This window comes from Ambystoma mexicanum, chromosome 1q (genome assembly GCF_040938575.1).
Source record: "Ambystoma mexicanum isolate Mex_15411 chromosome 1q, UKY_AmexF1_1, whole genome shotgun sequence".
Lineage (NCBI taxonomy): Eukaryota > Metazoa > Chordata > Amphibia > Caudata > Ambystomatidae > Ambystoma > Ambystoma mexicanum.
In genome coordinates, this window is record NC_090922.1 from 609080880 (window position 1) to 609097628 (window position 16749).

A 16749-nucleotide genomic window follows, 5' to 3' on the forward strand; every position below is an offset into this window, starting at 1 on the left:
TTGTGCCATGTCTGGAACATTTGGTTCAATTGGCAGCACAGAAGCCAAGACCCAGGTGCAAGTAGGTAGGACATGAAGCTGCCCTACCACCCAATCAGCCCAACCTCTCTCATCATCCATGTCTTCTGCCATGAAATTCTACTTGGCCTTGCAGAGCATTCTTGTCCTAAGAATGCAACGGGAGTGAGGACACTCACTATCCTGTCTGGAACTCCAAGTTCATGCCCTATTTTCATCCTCGACTCATGTGACAAGAGACCACAATTCTGTTCATTCTGCAAGCTTTTAAATGTTTTAAGACGTGGCATCTTTTGTGTTCTTTCTTGCAGCTTAATGTGAGAGGATTAACTCTATCATTTAGCAGTATGTGTCGCTCTTTGCCTTTCTTCCCATTTTTCATCTCCTCATCTCTCCTCTCATTATCATGGCTTTCCTTTGAATTTTGAGTCCTGTTTCAATATATTTGCTTGGTGTTCAAGTGTCTGTATGGTCTTGCTCCCACTATCTGTAGCTCTCATTTCTTTCAACTCCTGCCCTCATTATCTTTCACTCAAATCTCTCTATTTGCTCTCGGTCCCTACGCCACCCTACGCTCAATCTCGTTTCCCATCCTTCTTGCTCCACTACACTGGAGCGCTCTTCCTCTCTCTATTCGCTCTACTACATCTGTATTACTCTCACGTCTGAAATACCATCTTAATTCTTCTCCTGCCTAGAGCTTATTTTTTTGTTATGATTTTCTATTTCAATGTTACTGTTCTGCTATGCTTTTATTACAGCACTTAGGTATACACACTTTATAATTTAATTGAAATACAATTACAAAATGCTGCAAGTATTGTTAAATTTAGGTTGTCGTTAAGAAGCAGAGGCTGTTCTCACAGTGAAAGTATAGTTTGTGGGTTGTAGTCCATAAAATAGGTCAAAAGTAGCATTATGCCATAGACCCCAATGCAGACTTGGCTTCTGCCCAGAAAATGACAGGCCTCAGAACTTAAAAGAGGGCAGCAAAAATATCCAGGGGGCAGTGTAAAGGGATGACATTCTTCAAAAATGTAATTTTAAGAAATTTAGAGTTACACAGGTAGGAGGACACAGCTGGAAGACACTGTGTGGCAGTGTGCTTCCTAGGAAGTGCCCTTCCCACTGAATGTGCCTGATGCATCCCACACCCTCCCTGCTGTGCCCCACTGATGTGGTCAAGATGGTTTTCAATGCAGTAGTGCCCCCTATTCGTAATGCAGTGATCTTTAACCTTCTATCTTTGTTGCCTTGCAGGGAGTTTGGCCGCTGGAGGGTGAATAATCTGGTGCTAGAGAGGAAGGATATTTTCGGGTCACCATTGCCACTTGCACCAGAGTTTATGCGGAATATTCGCCTCCTAGGACGGAGACCCACCATGGCCCAAATCATAGAGAACATCATCAAGAAGTATGGCACTCACTTCCTGCTCTCAGCCACCCTAGGAGGTAAGTCTAGGTCGTCCACAGTCAAGGAACACTAATGTAATGGCCTTGGTGAAATGCATGCCACACAGTAAATTCCATGGTGGCACTTAAGTAATCTGTTAGTATAATTTCTTTTAGAGACCTTTAATAAATGAATGTCTCGGTTTGCCCCTGTCGGGATTAATCGGTGTGTTTTGGAGTTCACCCACAGAGCTCTGCGGGAATCATGACCTGTCATACACAAATCAGAAGAAAGGTGCACATCAGCCACAACATAAAGAAAAGCTCCTACTCTACCATTGGCATCCTTTCAGTTGGGTGACATGCACGACAAAGAAGGAAGCCTACTCATTGGTCTCTCTATACATTGCTCAAAAGTGAAACTGAAAGGCCGGGTCAATCATTCAGCAATTCAGTCGGCTTTCTAGGTCCATTCAGTGCTTTCCTTCTTCTCTCTCTCTCTTTCATTTAAGGCAGGGAGTTTATATTATTGTTATCCATGCAGATAAATGTGTTCTGTGTGTTTCAAAGTACATAAGGTAGAAATTAGACTATCTATTGTAACAGCAAAATAATTTGTATAGTGATTCTGTAGAATTGTTTCGGCTTTCAGGATCACACTGTGCCCTTCCTCAGGACCATCTATCAGTGAAAGAAATTAATCTGTGCATACCCAGGAAATCACACGAGTATCTGAGCATTCCCAGGTAAAGGAGTTAGGAAGACAAGTGAACCGGTTTTCTCAAGAAGGGTGGATCTGAGCAAAAACACAACGTTTCAATGAATAAAACACCTGGACAAGTACATGTAATTAAAATAAAGTATTATAGCAATGCATGCAATCAGACAAGGGGGATCTCTGCACTTTTCTGACAATTATTAAAAATGTCTGGTATGGAAGACACAAGTTCAAAACAGTCATTAAACCTTCTAAAGCTTAATTTGGGGTAGTTAGGGAGGCTTCAGTATTTCTTGAACAACAGTCAAGCAAACTACAAAATGTATGCTTTATTATAGTGTGGAGCTTGACGGACTATAGTTGAGTATCAAGTTCCACAGGAAACCAAAACATTGAATTGCTAATAACTTTTGACTTGCTTGATGGATTTGACTGATGTTTTGCAAACAAAGACCACCAGGGAAGAAGAAAAGAAAAGCTCCCAACCCCCCGCCCAGACTAGAAATGTTGGAAAGAAGTTAGTAAAAAGTTATTAAGAAAGCAAAGATATGCTGTTTTTGGCCTTGTCCCATTCATTTCCCCATAGAGAAAAAGTCCACATTTCTGCGCAGCACACATCAAAAAACACTGGACAGAATTTGACCTCGTATGAAAAAACTTGGGCACAAAGCATTGAATCAATTTGCAGCACAGAGGCTTTTCAGAAATAAAAAGCAGCCCATTTTTAGAGGGGCTTTATGTCAGAGATAACAAGGGTTATTATGGGAATAACAGGGTTATAGAAAACGAAAAGTGCAAAAAATGCTATTTGGAGGGGGAAAATAATGCAATGGCATCAGGATAGAAATCGGGAGTGGGGAAGAGGACGCTGTGTTAAATTTGGGATTTGTAGGGTGGGCTTTTTTAAAAAGAGAGAGTGAAAAAAATTAGATCAATACAAAAAAACAAAGTGGAATGTTAAAGCTACAGTAAGGTGGGGGCTAATGGATGTGGCCAAAGACTATGACTAGAGGGTCCCAACAAAACCTATTGAGGCTACATGTCAGGGGAGCACAGCAAAAGGCTGCGGCCAAAGGCCATGGCCAAAGGTCATGACTAGTGGGCCCGTTTAGGAAACCCATTGGAGCAATATGTAGAGTGGCCACGGTCGAAGCCGTGGGCACTGTGGAGAGTGGGAATGGAAGACAGCTATTAGACCAACATTTAAAGGGCCCCCAGCTGAAGACCAATGGCCATGGGCGAAGGACATGGCTATAGAGTGGGAAAGAAAAGTAGTGTTTTAAAAGATGTAGTGCGCACGGCCAAAGGCCATGCTCACTGGCCTGAGCTGAAGGCCTTGGCTAGTGGGTCTGAAAGACATTTAGAGTGGGCACAGCCTAAAGCCATGGCCACCTAGTGGGGCCAAAAGAAAAACATTTGGGGAACATGTACCGTGGACACTGTCGAAGACAGTTGCATAACAAAACCCCTGAAATTCACTAAACAAACCTTAGTTAAGGTGCAGTACCGTTTTGCAGATTTAACGCAACAAAAACTTGAAATTCAGCGAATGTGGGAAGTCATGACCAGGTTAACTCAGCACATTCACGTTGCAAAGCCTATGAGCACATGCATATTGTTAGAGAAGGGAGCCACAATGACATACACAATGGCATTATGGGGGACATCAACAGGAACATGCCGAGTTCAGCTTAACTAATGTTTTTTTTTCAGTGAGTCTAAATAGGTTTGCTAACTTTCCTCTTTTGCAAAGGCTGCCCATGCATCCGAGCCACATCTTCCAGGGTGACTTTCTTCTCATTCCAGGAAGGTTGTTTAACACAATCCACAAGGTTCAAATGCAGCATCCTGTCCTAGTCTTACATGCCAGCCTTCTTGGATGCGAGAGAGAAGGCACAGGAAGAGACACTAGGAGTTTCTGGGACATCAGGCAGCCCTGAGCAATGAGAAAGTACCAAAGCTGGAAAATTACATAGAACAAAGACTGAATAAGAAGAGGCCCCCGGCTCATCTAGGATTTAGGGGGAGATGAGCCTGCCATTTTGTGCATCCGTGCACATAGATGCATGAAAAGGCTGTGACAACCAATGGAAAGAAGCCATGTGGCCTTCCACCGATGACCTTAAGAGTAAATCACTTGGACCCCGGTCCTTACAGGGGCTATTTCACGTGAATGAAGAGTCTTTGCATTCCACTAACATCAAGCGTGGCCACCACCACACTGCCTCCACGTGCTGGAAAGGAATATTAATAAGCATCAAGCCGCCATCATGCATGCTGCATTCTCCAAAATTATTAATCAAAGACGTAAAGGGAACATTAGAACCTTTCACAAAAGAGTGTATGTGATGCGTGTGGGGAGGAGTGCCGTGAGATTGTAGTGCCCAGTGCTCTCACCAGATAGCAATTATAAGGAGCCCCGAAGTAGCCCCAAGAATCTGGATGGTTGGGTGATATAGCTCTCTTTATTGCACCTGAGAACCCATACCTGGCTGTGTGTACTTGTAACTTCTGGTTGATGGCAGATCTGTATGTTATGGAGGTACTGCCTGTGGCTGCCACTGCCAGCTGGGATTAATATCTACCAGTAAATCCACTTATAAACAGGTAGTCCCATCATCCAGAATGTATTTTGCCACAGTGTCTGCATGAGAGAGGACACTACGATGGCCCTCCTACTCCAGGACACCAGACTACATCTGGCTTCACACGACAAATGCATGTACTTGTTTGTTGCATGACGGTGCTTGTGTTCAAATTCAAAGAGATGCAGACGTGTGGTTCAAGCTGTGGCCACCTTCTAACCCCAATCTCATTCTGCAAGTACTGAAGCTCTGACGCGATGCTTTGGACATCACTGGAGATTATTGGAATCACATTGCTTTATTGCTTATATGGCAGACCTAGCTCAAGAGCAGTGGATCTTTATACACCCACCAGGTATTTTTGAAAGGTCTGCGTTTTTAGTGTCTTGAGAAAGTGGAGCAAGGTGGGGCACTTGGAGCCTCTGCCGGGATTGAGTTCCAGATGGTCCAGGCGTGGCAGAAGAAGGACTGCTTGCAAGTCTTCTCTTTGCTGAGACTCCAACACTTCAGAGGCTTGCTATATGAGGCCCAAGAACCTCCAGACATGTGGAGTTTATCCGCCAAGTATGTTGGTGTTAATGTTGAGATACATTTTTAAGAGAATATGAGCCTGGCGGTGAGAGGGAGCCAGTGAAGCTCACACAGTGTTGGAGAGATACGGTTCAATTTGCAGGTGCCTGTAACGAGACAGCCTTGGCATCGTGGGCAGCCTTGAGGAGGGTCAGGTGTGTGTCTGAAAGCCCAGTAAGGTGGGCATTTTCCCTGAGATCCACAGGAACCTCAGAACTGTGATCATCCAAAGTGGGGCTATGCCAAAGTTCCCACATCTCTCACATTGAATATAACCTAGGAGCAAAGCTCAGAGCCCTCTTTGGTGTGGTTTGAATAATTGACTGCCCAACAAAAGGAGAGTCCGCTGCCAACAACCTGAACCTTCCACTAGCCGGTTTAGTGGAGCCCGTCCCTTCAGGGCCGAAGTCCAGAGATCCACATGTGATCCCGGTGTTGGATATCTGCCTGCAGTAGCCCCAAAGACTAGGTGGGCATTGGGTGAGCCCTAGCTTGGCAGTGCTACCTATCTCCCTCACTGCACTCAAGAAACCTTCCTTTTCGACCCGACAAGTCCAATACTGATGATACCACTGCGAAACACTGCTAATCACCTGAAAGAACCCAGCAGAGACACTGAAAAACTGCAAAACAAATTTACTTAATCAACCATAAACTAAATGCTGCTGAACATTTCAACCATTAGATCCTGGAACGGCCCTGAAGGCAGTTTCAGTATTCCTAGCGTTTTATATTAACCCAAGATTCCTAACTCAGAGAAAAGGGCATGAGACCAAGAGGAGCTAGACTCTCCAAAGACATGGACAGTGAGAAAACCCTGACTGTTCACTCACACTGTCTGTGACACAAAGTATCTGTAGGAACATGACTGCATTAAATAACATGTGCTTTATGCATTACCACAGTTACTGGACTCATGTTGTTGACGCTGTTTATAATAAAACCCCTCTAGGCACAGGGCTAGTGATGTATGGTTTTGTTTTTGAATCCTTATTTGTACTGTATCTCACACACACACACACACACACACACACCCAGAGGGAAGCCAAGAGGGTGCAGAACCTGGACACTTGAGCAGGCATGGATCCACTCTCATCGGGACAAACAACATGTAAAATGTGAAATATAGTCTTCAACCTGGTGGGTGTGTGCAATGGGCCTGGGATGATCGAGAACAGTGCACTTGAAATTGTGAGTATACCTTTGGTGCCTATTAACCCCACACCTCTGCCCTTAGTTTAATGCCAAAGCAGGAGCTTGAAGGGCCACTGCCGAACAGTAGCAAGGACAAAAAGTCAGGTGACTCTCTGAGAGTGTATAGGGGCCATGATGGTTGGCATTACACACTTAACACACAAGTCTAGGGTTTTGGTCACCATGACATACATGAATGTAGAGGTGCATCTGCAGGACATCCTGCCCCCTACCTCCTGTATGTTGGAAGCCTGAGATTGTGCCATGCTTGACGCCAGCAGTTGTGACCATACCAAGATGAATATTCAAAAGAAGATACCCATTGGGAAAACCCTATCAAATGTATTCCCTGAAGAGACCACAATTTGAGGGAGGAACTTACTGAAGGAATATGAAAAACAGGAGAAAGAGGAGCTGGTGACGTTACGAGAGATGAATGTGACGGCCTGGGAAGACTGGCTGAAAAGAATGCATGGACCTTATAGAAACTGATGACAAAGTAAAGAATCGCGTAAACATTTGTATGTGAAAATAAGATTGCATGTGTGTGAGGAACTATAGAAAATGCAAGTCATTCAATAACTGTACAGATGCAGCAACTCAAAGTAGATTAAGTAATCTTAGAAACTGGCTATACATAGTGAATAGACTGCAGGCAGAGCTGCCATTGTATAGAAGCTGGACATCGGGTTCATGAATTTAGTAAGCCGGACCCATGGAGAAGAAAAGCTGAGAACTGTGTCGTAGCAAGAATTAGCTGAGATCGTGGATACAAATGGTGAGGCTGTTTAGCCTGGTTTTAAAGTCAAGCAGCCATAATATGTACATCATGAGTGCTGGAGGGATAAAATCAACAAGAAAAAAACATACAGAATTCTTAAGTTCTGTCAATATACTCATCGCTAAAATAACTATTATCAATAAAACCCAGACCAATTAAATATAGCTAGAGAGATGATGGGTGCAAACTGTAATTTGCTCCCTCAACAATTCATGTATTAAATGAAATACAGTCTCTCAAGAAAGGCCCTCTCTAACAGCTGGCCTCTCTGTTTGGGGGCAGTGGCTCTAAGGCTCCAGTGAGCAAAGGAGAACCCCCTCCAGAGCTCAGCCCGTGAGGGCCCAGGGATGCTAAAGTTCTAGTTCATGGTGCAGATCAACTATATCTAATAATGTTGATGGTGGAAAGCTGGAATGGGGAGGGCCTTCAGGGCATCATGGCTCACAATTAGTGTCTGGGCAGTTTACAATACATTTTAAAACACAGGGCTTGTCTGTGTTGAGGTCTTCAGCGAGGCATCAAGAAAAGGCTTGATGGAGCTTGCATCAATCCCAGCAGAGGAGATGGAAGAGGTGCTCTTCCAAGTGAGGATGTCTCATTCAATGAGGGGAAGGCCAGGGGCTAGGAAAAGGCATAAACACATAATAGTGGCCTGCATCTCCAGGGAAGAAAGGATCTGGTGGCTTCTGCGAGGTTGGCTACGGTGCAAGGTTCTTGGCTGCATTTGCAGGTTCCTTAACTTGTTGCCACTCCCAATGGGATCTTGGAATCGCAATAGGCCTGACATTGAGAGGCCTGTGGGACTGTTCCTGTGAAGGTTATTTACAGCAATCCTGTGATATCTCTAGATGAATCGAATCATCTAAATCGGAATCATGGGTTTATATTATATTATACTATCAAGTATTTGTTCTGCACCTATCACCACCAAAGTGGTTCTACGCCACCTAGTGTTGTCCCATTACTTAGTGTATTGTGTCCTTGCATGGGTGCTGCCAGACATTGGACTGTGGATAATGTAGGGTAAGGTTAAGAGAGCTGGTGATGGGAGAAGGTGGTGATGGGGTGCGAGGTGAAGAGGGAGAATACATTAAAATCTACACAATCTGAGGGCAGGGACACAAGGGATGAGGATGATGGAACATGGCTGTAGCTGTGAGGATGAGTGTGTAATGACTGATAAGAGATAGAAGTTGGCATTCATGAAGAGACATCTATCTTCAGCTCAACTCTACTGTGAGCGAGTGAGCTGGACCAGCCAGCGCAAGGTACTAGGAGATGCTGTGATTGGTTGCATGATGTATTCTGGATGTATTCTGGCTCAAGCAGGCTCTGGTATCGTGGAGGCTTTCACCAGAGAATTCTGATAGAACCCCCCAATATCAGGGGAGAGATTTGGGTCTGCCAATCCAGCTGACAGAAGTTTGAGTGCCAAGGATTGGACAGGCAAAGATGAATGCATGAGGGCAGTGTGGAAAGAGGGGACATTGTGGTGCTATTAGGCCTTTTAAACTGTGCATTAGGTCTGAGATCCTCTGGGTAAATATACGGCACAAGATGGATGGTGAGGCGGGAAAGTCTATTTTGCTCTTGAGCCGGTTGACGACACAATTAAGCAAGCTAAGGTGGGGCAGTGCAACTAAGCAAGCTAGTTGCACTGCCCCACCTATGTATGCTGGTGGTATTGTGTAGTAGAGCATATATACCCAACGCGGAAAACACAGAGTTTACAAGGACCTACAGGGTGTGCGAGGAAGGTGAAGTACTAGGTGTGCAGTACCAAAGAAGATACCTCAAGTTTATCCCAGAATTGACTTGCCAGGTCTAAGATCTAGACAATGCAACGCATGACAGAGAGCAGTCCATAGTAATCATGATAGCATGTGTGGAGAAAACAAAAACAAAGTATAATAATCAGCACATGAGACACAAGACCCTACCTGATCATTCTGCAGGGGTCTGCTCGTCCCATTGCTTCATCTCCAAGCCCGCATATTCATCTTATAGCGAGTCTGGAAATGCTGGCATTAAGAGAAAGGTAAAGATATGTAAATGACTTAAAGGAAGCAAGTGACGTGCTATAAAACACGAACAAACAGGTGTTGCAGAGATGAGAGATGAGGAGCGATTGTGAACTGAAAGGTGTGTCTGTGAGGGAAAGCTGTGAAGCCCAGCTCGAATGAGCAGGGCAGGTGCCCGCTGGATTGGTTCATACGGTTGGTGGTTAGTAAAGGTCGATTAAGATCCTGTAGTCTGACTTCACTTTTCCCTACGTGACAAGCATTTTCTCTAAACACACAGCAGACCCGCATAGCGTGGTGTGTTGTGTTAGCTGTGTTAGCTGTGTGTTTTGTGTTCTGTGTTCGGAGGGCGGTGTCGGTGTGGCCCAGAGCATTTTCGGTGAGACTTTGGGCCTCATTACGATGGAATGGGTTAACGGGTTTCGCTAATGGATGCAGACCTGTTAACACCATTCCGCACGATTACGAGGTCTCCTCGCGGGACCCAGTAAGGACCCCTGGCAAAACCAGGCGTCGTTACTGGATCCCACGAGGGGACCAGGGAGCTAACAACGGGCCGGTCGTAATCGGCTCATTGTTAGCTCCCTCTCCCATTCTCATTGAGCCCTATGGGGGCTCAAATGGAAATGGGGAAGGTCCGGGCCTGGGTTCCCTGAGGGAGGAATTACCTGGCCCTCCGAACTCGGAATGGCCCGGTAATTCCCCATTCAGAGAACCCAGTAAAGGAGCGCAGCTTGGCGGCAGCCATGGCGCTAATAGCTCCATGGCTACCGCCAAACTCGTAATGAGGCCCTTTGCTTTTCCTCTGCCTATTACTGACCTGAGACATTTATTCACTTGTGCCTCGATGGAGTGACCGCACTGTGAAGCTGCCAGGTTGATGTTTATGCCTGAGCCTGTCTACAACTAAACATACAATTGTTTACCTTTGAATACATATTCTTCATTACACTCTCGGTGACTGCAGATGTCTATGTTTGAGCTGCATGTGTAATATATGTAACCTTGCCCGCCTTATAACAATCCACACGCGGTGACTGTTGATATATATCTTTGAGCTGCCTGTGATCTGTGTCTCAGCCTGATTGCTGCTACACTTTCCCACATGTTGTGACTGCGGATTGCAATGTTTGAGCCGCTAGTGGAGTCTTTCTACATCGATTCTACTAAAATATTATGAAGCTGCGTAGTAAACTAAAAGTAAACATAAAAAGGATCTGGAATTGTGGCCGTTGCTATGAGGGAAGCGACTACACAAATGCCAATATTGAAGGCAAATAAAATCACTGATTCTTTCCCTGGTCAGGAGGTGGTCACTGAAATAAATGAACAGCCTGCCCTTAATGCTATATATTGAAATGATATGATATGAAATGATAGGTTATTTATAACGTGCTTAATACCCAGAGGTTTCTAAGCGCAGACCTGGGGATCAAACTCGTGTTGCTCCGTGACGTCTTGCTTCCAAGGCGAGCATGTGCCCCTGAGATATCCTCCCGAGATGATGCAGCTTCTACATCTGCAGAGTTTGACAACAATAACTCTTTATTGAACCTTTGCTAAAGTTTGGAGTGGAAAAGCTCAAATATGGAACGTGCACTGCCATGTGTGGCAATTGATGGTAACAATAAGGCATCTAATATAGTGTGCCATGCATCTAAAGATACATCTTCAAATGTTAACTTACCTGCATCTGACCGTGTATCATGTTTTCGCTGCCTATTACAGTTTGGAGGAGGAACCCCTATGAGGAGTGCTGAAAGTCATGAACAGATATGCTGCTGGATAATCACGACGTTCTTAGATTGTACACATGGTGGCAAGTTTAAAGAATTAGATGCCCGTAATATTGCCACAAGTTTTGCCTTAACAATTCTCTTAAAACAGTCTCACAGTATTTTGAGACAGGTGGAGAAAAATTCTACACTATTAATAGACATGGCAGGACCTCATGCTGTGGATGGGAAAGCCTTAGATAACAATGCAGAGCTACAGATAATGAATATTAAGGTGCTATGAAAAGTTCAGCAAATGGGTTGTGAACGAGTGAACTTGGAATCCTCTCAAGTGGAAATTTTGGCTGGTAGTGAAAATGATGATAGCGGTGAGTGCTTGTTGACAGAAAGGGATTGTAGAAGGAAGCAAAAACTGAAAATTGACACTATAGCCAAACAATCTCTAAATATTGAAGATAAGGATATGAGCGACTCACTCCAAACTCCTAACATTCAACAATCCTCTAAATGTGCAAACAAAAAGCAGCGCATAGAGCAATAAGATTGGCTCTTAAATCAGGTAACCTAACAAACTGGTTGCTCGGATCATTGGTACAGAAATTAAACCTAAAGTGTTACCCCAAGCTGCCATCTTTCTACTAAATAATTTACCATTTTCAATACTACCAACAGAAGAAAAAAAACATAAATAGAAGCAAGTTATTGGAAATCCTTAACAACCATCTACCATTAAGGATGATCAAAAGTAGTGGCTCTAAACTTGTTGAACAATGTTTAAACTTTGTAACTAAGGTACACTGCTTTTCTGAAGCTGTTGTTGCTTTAATTAGGGATGTTGCCCCTGAGCTAAATAAATGTGGATATGACCTAGATGGTAGTTGTATTATGAATGAGCCTGTCAGCTTGAACATTAAGAAGAAAGAGGATGGTAAACAACAGGCCAGATTTGACCTTACCTCTATGAATGATGCAACTGGGAAGTCACATTGGGAGTGGCTTTGCTCATTTCTACCTCCAATAACCACACATACATGAGGTAATAAAAAATGTATATCCTGGAATACGCGTGGTCATAGGCATCATTTTGGCCCTAATGGCTCCTATAGCCTCCTGGACAAAGTAGAAATTACATTTCTCCAGGAGACCTGGTTTCTAGATTTGGTCCAATTTGATAGATATACTTCTTACTTTAACCACACAAAAAAGGTCAAAAAGGTAGACCATATGGCGGATTGGCTACTTTGGTTGCCAATGATACACACTTGTCTGAGTGTTTTACACGATTTGCGAACCATAACATATTAATGGTTGAAATTCAGTGGGAAAGTAACTCAAACATTTTACTGGCTAATGTTTATGATCCCCCTGGTGATAATTCCACAGTAGCTATACAATTTAATATTTTTGAATATGTAACTGACAAATACATAATTGGTGGAAACATTCATCTTGAAGTGGGAGGTGATATGAACGCCAAAAATATTGGAGATAATCGACTTACCAATGCTAATAGTGGTGCTCTCCCGTTAGGATATCTAAAGAAGGAGAGATGGAAAACATTTATTGCAGACATGGATCTTCAGCTTGTGAATGGATTTGGAAAAGATAATCTATTAACAGATACTACGTGGTCCAATGGTGTATATGCATCAACTCTCGACTACGTATGTGTAAGTGAAGAGATTTATTCCTGGATATCGGATTTCCAAATCTTCACTAATTCTTTTTGTGACCATGCTATGCTGGTCTTTACTTTCTAGTTGGAAAAGGAAAAGATGCAGGCCTTTGATAGGATTGGTAAATTAATTGTGACACCCACTGGTAATAGACTGGGTTGGTCTGACAAAAACCTGGATAAAGCCAGCATCTGGAGTAGAGATTTGAGTGGTGAATATAGGGCTATGACAACTGCAAATGAAATAGTTGGTTGGCTATCCTCTAGTATGTATGCCTTTATGCCTATGGGAAAAAAGAAGTTGCCCAGGAATCAGGTCTCTCATTGTCAGGGCTTGTGTGATTAAGTGATATGCTCTAAGAAGAGAACAAATGCATAGTCAAATAAGAGAGATTGAGCACAGTAATTTGCATTTAGCTCTAGTATTACAAAGAAACTAAAATTAAAAAATGAATATAGGAACTGGCTTAAAAGATACCATGCCTCCTCTGATAATGTCAACTGGCAAAATATGGTAAGAATCTTGTTACATGGGATACCAAAAAATGTTGGGCCAATTATAAGAATATTACCAATAAGGGTCAGTATGATCTCATTTGTAGTATTGATGGGTCAATATGGGAAAAGTATATCACTTATAAATTTGCAGGTGACATGACATACTTCTGAAAAAAAAAACATCCCAAACTTCACGATAGGCCGTGATGATATAATTAAAGTTGTTAAGAGGCTAAAATATTCTAGGGCCCCTGGCCCATATGGGCTCTGCAACATAATTATCAAAGACAACCCTGAGTGCTGGTCTGATATCCTTGCTACATTATTTGGTAAGATAATAGATACTGGTGTGATTCCTATTTCGTGGAGTACATCCCATATTATACTAGTGTTTAAAAAGGGTTCTCCAGATCTTCCCTAAAACTATCATCTACTGGCTCTAACTAATGTCCCCAGCAAAATGTTATGTACTCTGATTCTGAAGAAGATTAATGCCTGGATAGCAAGAGACAACATACTCGACAGATCTCAAACAGGATTTGTAAGGGGATGCTCTACGAATTACAACATCTTTATGATTAACATTTTGATTGAGCAAGCTGACGATAATGATGATTTACCTCTGTACCTATTATTTGTGGACTTTTCATCTGCTTTGATACACTGGATAGAGCAAACTCTGGCCTACTCAAAAAAGATGAACATGCTTGAGCATTTATTGTATGCTTGCAAAATGATATATGAAAATACTACTGCTAGAGTCCGGCTGAATAATTTAGGTCTGATGTCCGGTCAGATCCCTATTACAAAGGGAGTTGTGCCTTAGCACTTATATTATTTAATCTGTTTCTTGTCGATTTTGGTAGTATTTTTGTTGAAAAACTGATTGCATTCCCCAAAATTGGTTACAATAAAGTGGGATGGATTGGCTACGCCAATGATTTGATCATCCTAGATAACACGTTTAGGTGCATCTGTCAGAGTGCTAAGGTGGTTTTCGCCTATGCTGAATTGAATGGCCTGAAGATTAATCTTGAAAAAACACAATTCGTGGCAATTGGTCGGAAACGTTGTAACAAGGTCTCAATAGCATGCCCTCTGGGTAACATCAAAAGAGTTATTTGGAATATGTATTTGGGCTATGAGGTTAATTCTGGAAGAACATGAGAGAATAAAATAGTACAGCAAAACAAGCAAGCAAAAATACTATCTACTATGTCTACTGTCATGTCATTTTCTAAGTGGACGGCTGGGTACAGTCGTGTTGGTATTTAGAATATATATAAGCAGAAACTATCTGCAGCCTTTCTATATGCCCTAGAAACATCTTACGTAGATCTGTCTAATTGGGCAAATCGTATGGAGGGGCTAATCTGGAGAAAGTTATTGGGAATTTCTAATTATACTCTGATTGAAGCTGTACGACTTGAGATAGGGTTGATATCCCTGTCTACCATTATTGAGCTGAATAGAGGTACATTGTATATCACGATTATGTATGCTGAACCTGACTCTCTCTTGTACATCCTGAAAGCCTCATTAGAGTGTAAAAACGGTGCTACTCTGCAGAAATCCAAAGCCAATAATAATAAATGTTTTGTTAAGATTGGCTGGGTACCCAATTGGGAGCATGTTGAGGGTTAGTGTGCTAAACACATTCAAAAATTGTGCAGAAAAATGGGATTGGGTTTGTCCCATGAAAAAGGTGCCAGCATGAAGTCTCTGAACATGTTTTCTAGAATGTTCTTTACTATAAAGAACCACAAGCATACTTTAGGTTACTACCATCCGCAGTTACACGCAGACTATTTATGAATATAAGTCTTAATCGACTGGATATGTTAGAGGTAAAAGGGGCCTGAATGGGCATCCCACCTGAAGACAGGAACTGTAGAATCTGTAATGGTATTCAAACAATCAAGTCCGCTAGACATGTGCTGACCTCTTGCCCTGCTAGGAAATCGGTTTATGAATGGTATCTGAGTAATTATGTTGAGAATTTTGAATTTATTTCTAGGGAATTGTTTTGGCTAAGGTGTCTGCCAGATTACAGTTGTGGATTAATAAATGCTATCACGCATGTTTCGAAAAGTGTGAATAGATATCTGCCGAAATTTGAAGAAGAAGAAGTAAAGCTTGTATCGGATCTTTAAATCAGCCCCCAACAGTTTTGTAATATCTATTCCCTTTTTTTCTTCTTTAGATCGTTGGTATGTTCTTTGAGAATTTTGTAGCAAGTATCGTTGATAATTATTTTATATTGTAAAAGAAATGGCTGTGCTCTTTTGAGATTTAGTTGTATTTCTTTTTTACCTGTTTTTTTTGCCTGTATTTTATATTTTACACTAAGAATTTAATTGTAATTGCTGTTTTTTGAATTTTTATTGACATTTTTTGTTTGTTGTCTTCTGAATACATAATTGTTTTGTTGTATTTGTGCTTTTCTATTTGTAATATGTGTAAAGGTTTAATAACTGTATACACAATATACAATGAAAACAAAAAATAAAGTTAAGGTTGTGGGGTGGGGGGAGCATGTCCAATTGCGTAATTAGAAGCAGAGTGAAAAGAATGGTAGTTTAGGCTCTCTATGTCGGGCCAGGATATGTATTGTCACAGGTTATTGAGGTGAAATCAAAGTCAAATCAAAGTTTAATTGGATTTCATGTTCATGATTTTTCTGATTATAATCTCTGACATTTTGATCAGGTTATTTGTTGTATATGTTATGGTATGGTACATTATTTATCTTTATATGGCGTAACGGCTGTCTTTGCGCGATGTCTCAGCAATTCTGTTTCTTGGGTGGTAGCTCTGCCTGGTTTAATAAGCAGGGGCGGGGGTGAAGTGTCCCTGGTAATCGGTGAGATTAGTGTCATTTCTATTGTGTAAATGTGCATTTTTGGCATTTAACATTGAGCATCACAGTGTTACTGCTGTCCTGTCTGCCACTGTGGCAATAAGCCGCGATGCACTCACAAATGCAAGAGAAGCCTTGGGGAGGCCACTCGTTTGAAAATGACAAATCAGGACTTTTCGCCGGGAATTTTCGGTGCGGCTCCTTTGGCGTCTGATGTTCCGGTGCGGCTACTTCACCGCAGCCAGCATGGGCAGGAACCTATTAGCACCAGCAGGTTTCGGCGTGTGGCAATGCAAGGGGGTGGGTGGCCGTCTTTTGTTGGAATTAATGTGACATGAGGAGATTTAAAGGCTTCACAAAGAAAGCCTCGGTTGGTCTTGGGGTTAGCTGCTGTGCCTCAAACACTTATGAATTGGGTTCGTGCCCAGGCCAGCACCACCAAATTCACTTGTTATTATTATTAATTTAAAAAGTCTTATCAGGCACCTTTGGGGAGAGAGCGATTTCCAAACAGGCTGCAATGTCAGCAGCTAAATGCTGACATTAAGCAGCTAGAACTAAATCGCATTGTGCTAAATGAGAGCGCTCCGTTGGCTGTTGCGGTGCTATGGGTGTGCCAGAAGGGGCTCTGCGCCAACAGTTGTATGCCAAAAGTCTTGCACCTAAACAGGGTGCACCGTTTAAATAATTAAGGTCCATTGA

The 16749-nt window shown here is 42.6% G+C and overlaps 1 protein-coding gene across 1 annotated transcript in view; it reads left to right on the forward strand.

Annotated features, from left to right (window-relative positions):
- Window positions 1-16749, forward strand: part of BRINP2 (BMP/retinoic acid inducible neural specific 2) — a 541560-nt gene that overhangs the window by 327581 nt on the left and 197230 nt on the right. Inside the window, exon 3 of the mRNA XM_069641149.1 lies at window positions 1279-1469. Coding sequence (XP_069497250.1) covers window positions 1279-1469 — 191 coding nt within the window. The remainder of the gene's footprint in view (window positions 1-1278; window positions 1470-16749) is intronic.